Source organism: Camponotus floridanus, unplaced genomic scaffold (assembly GCF_003227725.1).
Source record: "Camponotus floridanus strain SB8 unplaced genomic scaffold, Cflo_v7.5 scaffold185, whole genome shotgun sequence".
Lineage (NCBI taxonomy): Eukaryota > Metazoa > Arthropoda > Insecta > Hymenoptera > Formicidae > Camponotus > Camponotus floridanus.
Window position 1 is genome coordinate 170059 of NW_020229309.1, and position 14781 is coordinate 184839.

Below are 14781 nucleotides of genomic sequence, written 5' to 3' on the forward strand. Positions count from 1 at the left end.
CCTATTTTCATAATATTGAGAATTTAATGAAAATTGTACAGAATGTGTCCTTACATATGTGTAGAATCTTCAGTACAATTTTTAAATCAATTCATTAAAGCGTTCACAAGTTATAAGGATTTTAATTTGCATCGAATTAACATGTGTTCTTATGGGAAACGTATAACCACGTCGATTCAAATGATAAACACATGGAAATAATATTCAGAAATAATATTCAGAATTTGTTTAAAATTTGCGAAAATTTAGATACAGAGAAAATATTTGGTCAAATAATATTATACAAGTACTAACTGGTTAAAAAGATATTAAATATAATTCAATAAAGTTAGCCATGTATCTGTCACAAGGCGAAATTCTCTGCCAAAAGTTAATTATTTCGATTAACAAAATTCGGAATATTTCAGTCAAAACGCAATAAATATTAAAAAATACACTTCTGCACTGCAGCTAAGATCAAATTGTAATATTCCACACAATTTCTTACTCAAAATACATCAAAAGTGATTATATTCGTCAATATTGATGTCCAGCTACTTTTTACTAGGATTGTACATGCAAAACATCCTTAAGGATAATCGAGACGAATAAATGTTCGAAATATAGAAAATAGCAAGACGCAGAATTATACATAATAATCTTCAATCCAGCATTAATTTAATCTTCTCGATTTCCAATTTTTTACCTGCAAAAATATTGTATATATAAGAAAGTAATTTTCACATATATTTTATAGATATAAATATTAAAAAAATAAGTTCATCAGACGGTGTATGTATTTGCAATGTAAATCTCTCTCATTCAACTGCATTCGAAATCAAATTTATCGAGATATTATGTCACCGAGGGAAATAACCGGCGAATATCTTTGCGCAAAAATATCTCGCCGACACACGACAATCCTGATTACAAACGCTATTACCGTTGTAATTCTGACGAAATTTCTTGCCGCCGCTATATCGGAATTTCTAATTTCGTTGCATACGACCATCAATTGCTCGAATTCAATATCGTGAGATCCGGCTAACCCCTCTGTATAACGATACGCGCTATCGTTTCCGCCCCCGTTTCGCTTCGTTCGTCGTAAGCCCCGACGGCTTACGACGGACGTTCGTTTCGTTTCGAAGTGGGTTAACGGAATTAATACAGCTCGATAGCATCGAGAAACCGGGAATAACGGCGAACGACCGGAAAACGTGGCCTATTCTTCAACGAGTCGAGACGATAAAGCGACCACCACCAGGTCTGACAGTTCCAGCGGTCGCCGCACTATTTATTTCCGCGGAACGATTCGCGCCAGCTAAGTCAGCGCTGGAACGCTCCCAGACGGATCCGCTCTCACCTGATGTAAAATCAAGATAAATGCCGCCTTCGAGAAACAACGAAATCTCTCCTTACGTTGCATCAACTGATTGCTAACATTGATGAAAAAATATAAATGTAAAATTAAGGATGTTTTGTATGTACAATTCCAGCAAAAAGTAGCTAAAAATCAATTTTGACGAATATCCACTTTTGGTGTATTTTGAGTATGAGAAATTGTGTGGAATATTACAATTTGATCTTAGCTACAGTGCAGAAGTGTATTTTTTAATATTTATTGCGTTTTTATTGAAATATTCCGAATTTTGTTAATCGAAATGATTAACTTTTGGCAGAGAATTTCGCCTTGTGACAGATATATGGCTAACATCATTGAATTATATTTAATATCTTTTTAACTAATTAGTACTTGTATAATATTATTTGACCAAATATTTCATCTGTATCTAAACTTTTGCAAATTTTAAACAAATTCTGAATATTATTTCCATGTGTTTTTGTCATTTGAATCGACGTGGTTATACGTTTCCCATAAGAACATATGTTAATTCGATGCAAATTAAAATCCTTATAACTTGTGAACGCTTTAGTGAGTCTATTTAAAAATTGTACTGAAGATTCTAAACATATGTAAAGGACATTCTGTACAATTTTCATTAAATTCTCAATATTTTGAAAATACGTACGAAACATCCTTAAGGATGTTTTGTATGTACAATCTCAGCAAAAGGTAAATGAAAATCAATATTGAGGAATATCCACTTTTGATGTATTTTGAGTATGAGAAATTGTGTGAAATATTATAATTTGATCCTAGCTACAGTTCAGAGATGTATTTTTTAATATTTATTGCGTTTTTACTGAAATATTCCGAATTTTGTTAATCGAAATGATTAACTTTTGACAGAGAATTTCGCCTTGTGACAGATACATGGCTAACTTCATTAATTATATTTAATATCTTTTTAACTAGTTAACACTTGTATAATATTATTTGACCAAATATTTCATCTGTATCTAAACTTTTGTAAATTTAAAAAAAATTCTGAATATTATTTCCATATGTTTTTGTCATTTGAATCGGCATAGTTACGTTTCCCATAAGAACACATGTTAATTCGGTGCAAATTAAAATCCTTATAACTTGTGAACGCTTTAGTGAATCGATTTAAAAATTGTATTGAAGATTTTAAACATATGTAAGGACATTCTGTACAATTTTCATTATATTCTCAATATTTTGAAAATAGGTACGAAACATCCTTAATGACAATTTCAATAAATTATAAACTTATAACTAGAGTTATTTTCCTTTTTTGACGTAACGTCGTACCTCATATGTATATTATTTTTCAATTTTTTTAATGACATTTTCGAAAATATTCTTAATCATGAATATTATTTCGTAATTAATAAAAATAAACACTGGATATTACAATTAATAAAAATAAATACTGGATATTATATGAAGTTACGTAAATATCGTACATCGAAAATACGAAAAGATATTAGATTTCTTATTAATTTAAATATTAAATAAATATTTTTCTATATTTTTATATACATGTATATATGCGTACATATGTTACATATATTGTCAATATTTTTACCCGTTAGTTAACACGCGAATATCTTCTCATCTCTGATATTAACATCCTTGGATAACAACTCACACGCATGCACATCTTCTCACAAATTTCCGCAGGACATAAAATAACTCTGCCAATTTCTAATCTAGTGAACGTAGGAATATATAAGGAAAAGAAAATATTGGTCTGCGTACGTTATCTTAACCGAGAGAGAAAGAGAGAGAGAAGCATTATTCAATTTTCATATTATCTGCACGATAAACGCATCCTCTTTCTCTCTCTCTTTTTCTAATTTAGAATGATAATCCAATCTTCATATTATTCTAACAGCAATCATGTGTTAGCAATTCGTTATCTTTCTTTTTAGATTATAATCCAAGATTATAAGGAAAATTGGAAAATTATTATCCAGGATTATAATGCTAATCGTCATCGATGCAACCGGATTAAAGTATATTGGAGAGTTAAAGCGATCAGAAATTATTGGAAGGTTATTTTATTCATAAATTTTGTAGAATAGTTAGCGATATTTTTTGTCGATTCTGAAAAATATTCATATTCTTCTGTAATCACATCGATAAATTCCTGATAAATAAGAGAGAGAGAGAGAAAGAGAAAGAGAAATCTAGTCTTCAATACACAATAAACTGTTTAATTAATTTATCATAAACTGTCATCATTTATTTCTTTAAAGCACTAAATTATATATCTAGATATGTGAGTCTCTTTAAAGTAATGTTCTTCTTTCTTATTAAAATTAATTAATAATTTAATTTCTTTGATATATAATTTAGAGAAATTAATTTTTCTAATTAAATTTAGGAAATTAATTTCTTTGATTATATATAATTTAGAGAAATTAATTTCTCTAGTTAAATTTAGGAAATTAATTTCTTTGATTATATATATTCATTAATATTAAAAATATCTTTCTTAACAATATATCATCTAGAATTAACAATTATTAAATAACAATTTCTAAATAAATGAAAATGCGTTTTCAGACCAATCATTTCGATCTTCACATTGCGATTTCTCTTACCTCCAATACTAGCATTGTAGGCGACACCGACACCGCAATACTGGTTGAAGGCAACGGCGGCGACCTCGCCGGCACATCGAGTGCCGTGCTTATTGTCGCCGTTATCCCTCGGCATTGGATCGTCATCGTTGTCATTGATGTCCGTGCTGGCCTGATGATCGTAGTTGAGCGCCAGATCAGGATGATTGGTCTGAATGCCGTCGTCTAGGATCGAAACGACGACACCCTTGCCTGTATAGCCTTTCTGCCAAGCCGGACCGAGATTCATGTCATAGCCATCCTTGGCGCCGCCGTTCTACGATAACGAAATGCCAAATTTAATTAACAATCCAATGGAAATATTATGATTGTTTTAGTCTCTTAAATAGGAATATATTATGCAGAAATTTTTATTTATTTATTTGTAAAAATCTGTTAAAGATTTGTAAGACATTGTGCGTGTTAGATTTTAGGATTTATCAAGTTAGGAAATGATATGTATATAGATATTTCAGGAATGAAGAAAGAAATGTATAGAAAAAGAGTTATTGTTAAAATTAAAGTATCTTAAGGAAAAAGTTATCTATTTAAATTTATTTAATGAAGAAAGAAATGTATAGAAAAAAAGAGTTACTTAAAATTAAGGTACCTTAAGGAAAAAGTCATCTATTTAAATACATCTCTTATGCAAAGAAAAGTTTTTCTTTAATTATGTTATAATTAATAATATAATATTTTAATTTTTCATTTTACGGAAAAATTCGTATAATTTCTTTTTATTTTCCAAATTAATTTTACATTAATATGTAATATATATTGCATAATAATTTTAAAAATTAACATTTAAGAATTTCGAGGAAAGATTAATTTTTTTCTTATAATTTACAATTGCTTCAAATAAATTCAAATAAATTCTCCTTGTTTGTATAAATTTTATTACATCTCTGTAAACATAAAAATTTTAATATTGAAAAAAATACTTTAACCAAAGATCATGATGATGAATCGTATACGGAACGATACATGATTCTTTGACAGGAATTAATTCGCGAATTTCATGTTGCCGCGTATGTGACCGTTGATTGATATTCTAGTAATCCATTAATCCGCGATGTAACACTATACATCTTCGCATGCGTGTATACAATTTGGTGAATTAATGGATTACTAGCCACACGACAAATTCGGACGCTATAACTTCATAGCACGATATAAGTTACACTAACAGACAAGATAGCCGACGTCTTCAATAGCACCATTTTTTGTTTGGAACTTTGCATTACTTTTTCTTTTAATATGTATATATTTGTCAATTAAGGATGTTTTGTATCTATTTTCAAAATATTGAGAATTTAATGAAAATTATACAGAATGTCCTTACATATGCTTAGAATCTTCAGTACAATTTTTAAATCGATTCACTAAAGCGTTCAAGTTATAAGAATTTTAATTTGCACCGAATTAACATGTGTTCTTATGGGAAACGTATAACCATATCGATTCAAATGACAAAAACACATGGAAATAGTATTCAGAATTTGTTTAAAATTTGCAAAAGTTTAGATACAGAGGAAATATTTGGTCAAATAATATTATACAAGTACTAACTGGTTAAAAAGATATTAAATATAATGAAGTTAGCCATGTATCTGTCAGAAGGCGAAATTCTCTGCCAAAAGTTTATCATTTCGATTAACAAAATTCGGAATATTTCAGTAAAAACGCAATAAATATTAAAAAACACATCTCTGCACTGTAGCTAAGATCAAATTATAATATTCCACACAATTTCTCATACTCAAAATACATCAAAAGTGAATATTCGTCAATATTGATTTTCAGCTACTTTTTGTTGGAATTACATACGAAACATCCTTAAAGAAATAATATATATAAAATTAATAATCATGCTATGTAAGTGCAAAAAGAATTAATTCCAGTTTCGAAAAATCAATTTATATCTGGAATTTTTCAATCGCCGAATCATGTACATATGTATCGCGGTTCACATAAAAATATCGATCGCCTTAAAATTTCATACAAATTTTGACAGAGTTATTAGCTTTCCCGGCATCGCTATTGGTGGTCGCCCAAAGTTATAACGAGCCGGAAAAAATATATGCGAGGCACGACCGCCAAACGATTCGAGCTACGTGATTTGTATCCTCGAACAAATGTCCATTTTATGCATTTATAATGGATTGATTATTGCTCCGGCTATACGATGAACGATGTTTTGCATTTTGCGCCATGAATTTGCGTAATAAATGTACGATATGCAAATACACGGATGTTTCGCACGTGTTTCACGGTAAACGTGCGAGTTCGCGTATGATCATGTCCCGAATCACGGTGAAAAAATTTGCAGCGACGCGATAAATTCGTGCGTGCCTAGAATGATTATTTGCACAGTTCTCGTAAATTAATCATCTGGGGGGATGGGCAATCAAGGATCGTAAGAGAGCACGACAAACATATCAATGGCAGGTAAATTGAATAATTTACCGTTTTAATTGCTATGAAAGCACTTGTATATTTGTTGCAGCTAAAAAATAATAGCTATAAGTAATAAATAATAAATAAGTAATAAGTAATAAATAATAACTATAGCTAAAAAATTGTGAGTCAATTATATATATATATATATATATATATATATATATATGTGTGTGTGTGTGTGTGTGTGTGTGTGTGTGCAGTTTCCAAGCTTTAAAGTTGAAAAAATAATCCAAGCTTCTGCAGCGAAAAAGAAAGGTATTTCGAGATTCTTTCCAGAGCGCATATTTTATATTCCGCATTTTTACAAAAGAAATGATATTAAAAAATTGCACAATGTGCAAAAATCCGAGACACAGTTTTGATTATCGTGCACATGAAATTGCGCGTTTTTGTCCTTGTACCGAGACTAATCTTGGTCTCGTATCTTCGGATGGGGACGCGCGTTCCCGTTTTCCACATGCATGAATGTACGCGAGTGGAGTAAAATACTTTTACGGAGTGCATCGCGAAGCGCAAAAACACACGATGCTGTTCTCTAATCTCTATGACTACCAGTGTTCTTCCAGGATATCAAAAAGAGGTAGAATAGCTACGTAAAATGTATGACTCGTAAGCTACATACACATAACAAAGAGTTTAAAATTTGTTTTATAAAAATTCTGTTTGTCTCTTATTTGCTTTGGCAAATTTTTCTGCGCATTGTGTATGTATATGTAATTGTGATTTATCAAAAAATCAAATATGTATATATATATAACAGATAATAATAAATAATTTCTAATAAGAATGTCTGCAACATCTTTAAATTAAAAAATCAAGCATTTATTTGCATCTTTTTCTAAAAAAAAAAACTTACGTATATAAATATAAATTCTCTTAATACGATAAAAATGTCGAATATTTTTATTCGTCGATCGATTTAAATTAACGATATCCGTAAATGAATGACTGGTAAATTCTCCGAGAATTATTTTTCAACAAAATAAAAAATAAATAAAAAATACATACTTTAAGATAAAAAAGGAACTGAGAAACTGCCGTGAGCAATTCGCAATTCAACTAATACTAATTTACGAAAATATTCTCTCGCAAAATGTAATGCTCGTCTCCAACTCGCATGTGAAGGAACACGTTTCTCTTGATCCTGACTCTTGTATGCTACGCCCGTAGCTTGTCGAGATCAGAGGACGAGGCAGACGCGTGTTCTTGTCGCAGAGAGAACACCATGTCGCAATGGGAAATGTGCCAATCTCCGCGTCGATGCACCTTTCCCAGTTGTTGTTGCTTTTTTTACTCATCCATTTCGAGCCGGGCGTGCCGCATGACGGTACCCGGGCTCCGTTTCCCCTGCGATTCCATTAACTAGATTGCGCATTGTCGTGCTTGCCCGAGAGGAGGGCCAGAGGCACCGATGCATGTCCCCCGTCGTCCGTGTCAGCGCTTATCTGCCCTGAGATTTTGGCGCTTCGAGAGCAAGAGAAAGAAAAGGAAGGAGAGAGAGAGAGAGAGAGAGAGAGAGAGAGAGAGAGAGAGAGAGAGAGAGACGAGGGGGAGGGAGGGAGGGGGAGAGAGAGGGGGGGAGAGAGAGAGGAGGGGCAGAGAGAGAGGAAGAACGAATAGTAAGAGCGCTATGTGCAACGAAAATGCAATGCGGAATCAGAAGAGTTCGATAGCTCAAAGAAAAGGAGAAGGAAGAACCCATCACCGGAGGGAACGAATTACCGAGCTTTCCGCTGTAGCTCTCGTTGATACGACAGAAACGTCAATGTTCTTGGTATCGACTATCGTTAGTGTTTGATGGAAGACTCTTACTTAATCTCGTTTCATTTTACTTTAATGATAATTTTTCGAGCAAATCATGTTTAATACTTTTGTTGTTTTATCATATCGAGTACTATGATCGCTTATATGCACGATTCACATATCAAGAATTATGATGTAATGCTCATTAAATTTTTGAAGTTAAACATGTATAATTTAAAAAAAAACTTTCGAGAGTCAAGAAACGCAGATAATTATTTGAATAATTATTATTGCTATAGCATTTTTTAAATCAATTCAGGGATATTTTGTATAATCGCATAATCAAAAATTGGCAACCGTTTATGATCCAAGAATAATCCTATCAGATTTAAATTCATTTATTTTTGAGATCCGATAATAATTTATAAATCACTGGATATGCATAAAATACATATCAACAATAATCTATTAATTTCTTCCTAAATTATAAATTAAGTGATACAATTCACTCTGAATTAAAAACATAAACAATGTGTCGCAGAAAAGATTTCGAAAGTTACAAATTTCTTATAAAATAATTTTTGTATTATTTTATTATTTGCTTTATATTTCATGAAAGCTATCATGTTTATACTTTTGTTGTATTTTATCGTATCGAGTACTATGATCGCTTATATGCACGATTCACATATCAAGAATTGTAATGCTCATTAAATTTTTGAAGTTAAAAATGTATAATTTTAATTTAAAAAAAACTCTCGGAAGTCAAGAAACGCAGATAATTATTTTAATAATTATTATTGCTATAGCATTTTTTAAATCAATTTAGAGATATTTTGTATAATCCCATAATCAAAAATTGGCAACCGTCTATGATCCAAGAATAATCATCAGATCTAAATTCATTTATTTTTGAGATCCGATAATAATTTATAAATCACTGGATATGCATAAAATACATATCAACAATAATCTCTTAATTTCTTCCTAAATTATAAATTAAGTGATACAATTCACTCTGAATTAAAAACATAAACAATGTATCGCAGAAAAGATTTCGAAAGTTACAAATCTCCTATAAAATAATTTTTCTATTATTTCATTATTTGCTTTATATTTCATGAAAAATATATAATTGCTTCGTAGAAAGAACGAGGAGATTCCTGATTGTGCCATGCTTTTCTATACGATACGCGATCGTAGATCCCTCGGCTGCTTCTTCCTCTCGGACGAGCCGACGCGAGCAAAATTATCCAGCAAGAAACGCCAAATTTACGGGCGCCGCGCATAAGAGCGCCGTAATCCCGTCAGTTCAGTGCGAAGGGCGTACGGAATGGGCTCGTGCACACATTGTGGGCGCATATTGTGCCCGGGGAAGACAATATATGTACGACCCATTGTCTCATGCGACGCGTGCGGTCGACTCGGCAAAAAGAGGGCAAAAAAAATCCATGGATGACCTGGGGTTACTTCGCTGCTGGCCCCAGCGTCTTCCATGACCTGATAAAAGCGATCCCTCCTTCACCCTCCTCACGTCCAGACGAGTTCTCATGTCATAATCATAGGTGCAAGAATGTAAGATGAAACGTGAGGTATCTATTTAAAGGCATGGAGTTGATAAAAAAGCAAATATCAAACATAGAACTCGAGTCTGGATCATTATCCTATTCTTCATCGAATCGCTATTTTAAAGAAAAAAGAATAACTAGAGAAACCAAAATAATTTATTGATAGAAGTATTTCAGTTGGAACTAAGAGAGAAGATAGTAATAAAATGTCACGTCTGAAAAAAGCAGAAATATTTAGATTCAACCTTCGTAGCCTTTTGGATTTAGAAGTTTATCTATTTTTTTTTTTTTTTTTTTTTTTTCGAATTTTTCATCTTTTTTCCCTCTTGATAATGCTGTTACAATTCATATTACACGTTATATTACAAGTCATATTACAATTTTATCCAATATATGAAGATTAGGTATAAAATATCTATTTAAATGATATTCTCATATGCTAGAGATGCGGGTTGCAAGTCTGAATATCGGATTCCATTTATTCAGACTTCGTTTTTCCATTGTCACCACGTATCATCTATTTGAATGAATAAATAAAATTCTACCATTTAAAGAAACGATCACCAAGGGTAATGCTAAATTTAGCTAAATTTTCAAGTAAATGATAATCATCTGTTCAGAGATATGGAGGAATAAAATTAGCATTAACAGTTTTCTATGTTAACAGAAAAATTTGAAATTCTATCGTTTATTAATTCGCTTTCGAAGTTTGAAATTCTATCATTTATTAATTCGCTTTTGAAATTTGAAATTCTATCATTTATTAATTCGCTTTCGGACATTTCTATATCAATTTTTATTTTGAGATCAGAGTATCGATACCGATATATAGAATATCAAAGCATGATTCCTCGGCTTACGTAAACCTTGGTTGCCTATCGCACCCCGGGCGACGCTCCGAGCGCGTCACGAATATTACACACTGTGCTTTTATCCCGCAATAGTGGTTTCCGCGCTCGAGAGTATCGGCATACTTGGGCATCACCCTCTGTAAATAAAAGGCCTCAGGTATCGGACTTTGCTCGACCTGCTCAAGTTTCATATCGCGCGTCATCACGTCCATTACGCAAGATCGCAATCTCGCGTTCCTGCCATTTTCAAGAGCTTTCTAAAGATATTTTTATAAACGCGCCACTTCGTAAAATAAATTTTATCTTTTATTTCGAATAGTATTTTTCTCTCTTATTTATTTTCCAGATCGGTCAAAAATTATATATATTTTTGCTCATTTAATTTCGTTCCCACACTGAGAAAAAAATCTGGTTGCATATTAATTAGAATTCTGGTAGATTCAACTAGTATGTCTGTTGAAAAATGGACGAACCAGAATTCTTGTAGGAATTACCAGATGAATCTGATTAATTTCTTTCTGTTAAATTTACCAAATTTTCTCGTTAAAAATATTAAATTCATCAGCACAAACTCGTCTAAAATTTTTTTCATCTAATTTCAAAAATCTGTGTAATATTCTAAATTCCAACAAGATTATTGGATAAATTCAATCCAGATTATTGAATAAATTATTTTAAATTCAGTTTGTTAGAAATTAAACTGATAAACAGTGCACTGAGAAAAAATCTGGTTGCATTAATTACAATTCTGGTAGATTCAACCATGTCTGTTGGAAAATGGACGAATCAGAATTCTTGTAGGAATTACCAGATGAATCTGATTAATTTCTTCCTGTTAAATTTACCAAATTTTCTGGTTAATAATACTATAAACTGACCAGCACCACCAAGTCGTCTAAAATTTTTCCATCTAATCTCAAAAGTCTGTTTAATATTCTGAATTTCAACACAATTATTGCATAAATTCAATGCAGATTATTGAATAAATTATTTTAAATTCAGTTTGTTAGAAATTAAACTGATAAAATGATGCAAGAAGAGGATGCAGCTCAAACACACAATCAGAAACCTAGCGTCCTTTCTGGCACTACTGCTCGTAAGAGAAAAAAATATACTTTGGATTTAATGTTAATACTTCTTAATATACATAACGTTAATAGTTCTTTATATACATTTTATGGCAAATATTGAATACGAGTTAAATTAAGAGTGGGTCGCCACGACAAACAAAGAAATTAATATAACAAGAAATTTTATAGATCCAACCAGAAAATACTAATCAAATCCTTAAACGTAAAATCTATTAAACGTTCTAGTTATAAAAAATTGAGTTTTATCATGATAACTAGAAATTCTTGTTTGATTTAACCAAAATGCCTTCAATCATATACGTCTTGTTGATGCAATCGATTTTTACAAGTGATCGATCGATTGATACAAGCGATTTTTCTCAGTGCCCTTAAAATCGATTAATTTATATATAAAAAATTGTAGAAAAAATATAAAATATATCTTACTTCGATTTCCAAGATTAGTTTCCTTTCATTTATCGATCTTGTCGAAGCTAATCTTGGAAATCTAAGTAAGTTATATTTGTTATGATCGAATTAAATTTGAATTGCTTGTTTCTGAGAACACAAAATTCTGTGCGCTATCTTCATTCATAATTCTTTGACATTTAATTTAACAAGTAACATTGTAAAACGAAACCTCAAATAAGCTTGAGATTAAATAAAAAACAAAAGATTTCGCGCAAACAATTAAAGGACCGAAGTGTAATTAAGCGATTATTTATTTAATTCGGAAAAATGAGTAATCGGCGTGTTCCTTGCTTCCGCCAATAAAACTGACTGAAGAGTTAGGAGCAGGACACTCGATATAATCGAGAACTCGGCGAAGAAACTTAGGCCGAGACGCCGCGCTGGCGAGACACGCTCAGAGACAGAAAAGTTTTCCCCGGATCAGGCGGAATCTGCCAAAAGCCAGTTTGCTCGCTTCCGTTGTTTCTCGCCACCGTCGTTCCGGATGGCACGCGGCTGCTATAAACCGCTTACAACACTAAGAAAACATGTGCACGGTACAACGGTTCCATTAAGGCCTCCTTATCGCGCGAGAACTAAATATAAAGTCCGGACGCGCGATGCACTTGGCGAGCTAAGTGGAGAGATTTATTAGTCCTACAAATAAAACTCCTCGTAATTGTTGTTTTTTACTTGCTATTATTAAATATTTTTTTTAGACACCGAATTAATTTATACGAAAAATATATTTATTATACTTAGGGGAATATTTGATAAAATATACATGTTAAATAGTTGATTACAGAATTGGGCCAGATAGGTAGTTTAATTTGTTTTTGCAATTATGCAACTATTTATAATGTTAAAAAGTGATTTTATTTGGTATCTAAAAAATTGTTAATTCTGTTATTTTAATTATCTTTCATTTTATTAATTATATTAATAGAAATATCTTTTTTATTTTACTTTTACTTAAGATAATTCCGTACTTGTTAATATTAAACATTGGACAAGAAATAATTCTTGAAAATTCTGTCAATCAAAGTACGATCTGTAAATTAAATAATATTAAGATAATATATAGTATTAAGAAAAACTTGTTAAAATTATGAGTCCTTTTTAGCCGATTAAAATTACATTTTTTTTATAAATTGCTTTCATAAATATATCATTTGAAGATATTAAAAATTTTTTGTATCATTAGAAAAATATTTCTGTTGGTTTCTCTAAATTATTATCTTTATAATATCTTTCATTGGAACTAAATAAATCATATTTTTAATTTATATATAAATTATATATAATTATATATAATTATATATAATATATTATATAAATTACATATAATTATATATAATTTATTATTAATTTATATATATATATATATATATATATATATATTATATAAATTACATATAATTATATATAATTTATTATTAATTTATATATATATATATATATATTAAATATATTATATATATTATATATATTATATATATATTATATATATATATATATTTAATTTAAATATAGATATATTAACATATAGAGTTAAAGATGATTTTACCAGAGTACTTTAAACAAGAGAATATTTTAAGTCTAGTGTGAATGTGCCAGAGCGATTAATCTATGGGTTAATTTAGGGCGATTAAACCACTCCAACAAATGACAGAATATGCAAAGCGAAAGAGGTTTTAAACGCCAAACGCATTGTTCTCGATAATCTCGGGCCGGGCCGTTAATCGATTCAACGGCTCTCGTTCAATAAGATCGCATTAGTTGCGACTGATAATGATCAGATAACAAACAAGTTGATTGACTGTTTATACGAAGCCCAAGTAATTACCCTAATAATTGTTTACAATGCATGTGCGTGGTGTTTTATGCAGGATATCTACTTTGTTTCGAGTGCACATCGAGTCGATAATGAAATCCTATCATGGATTACAATAAGATAATTTATCGAATCTATAGCTATAATAAATTATACGCGACTTATATCAAGATGCCGAAATAATTATATTTTTTTTATTTAACGCCGAAATAAATAATTGCAACTAAAGATGTTACAATAATTGAAAATAATTCGTCAGAGTTAAATCAGCGAAAATGACGTAAAAACATATCAAAATTTTACTCTTTTTAATTTATTATTATTATATTGAAACCGCAGTTAAATATCTTACATGAGTTGAGAGATTGCAATACATCAATTATAATTTTCAATTGAACAATGTAACATGATATTACATAGTTTCTCTTATCACGTAGAGATTCCGAGAAATATGAGGATATAATGTAAATTTTTCCGAGCTGAGACACCATCGATAGATTCTTTTCAAGAAGAGAGAAGAAATAATCGAAAATGTTGAACGACTTCGACACTTTGCGCGATTCCTTCGATTCTTGTCACGTATCCTGTCGCGGAGGTCCGTGCAATCGAAGTCCGTACTTACCAGGTACCACTGTTCCTTGAAGAGCGGATCCGTGAACAGGTTTTGAAGCGGCAAGCCTCTGTTTCTTTGGCGATGGAACAAGGTGGCCTGTCGCGGACGCGGGCCAAAATCGAAGAAGGGCGGATAATCGGCAAATGCGTAGGACTGGGCGCCAAAGTCGCGCTTCTTGCGCTTCTTTTCGTGCTGCTGCTGAAACCAGTACACCTGCAAC

At 31.3% G+C, this 14781-nt stretch overlaps 1 protein-coding gene across 1 annotated transcript in view; it reads right to left on the reverse strand.

The window, feature by feature from the left end:
- LOC105256511 (furin-like protease 2) overlaps positions 1-14781 on the reverse strand; it is a 34677-nt gene that overhangs the window by 12628 nt on the left and 7268 nt on the right. The window contains exons 3-4 of the mRNA XM_025407725.1: positions 14571-14774; positions 3955-4249 (exon numbers count right to left, since the gene is read on the reverse strand). Coding sequence (XP_025263510.1) covers positions 3955-4249; positions 14571-14774 — 499 coding nt within the window. The remainder of the gene's footprint in view (positions 1-3954; positions 4250-14570; positions 14775-14781) is intronic.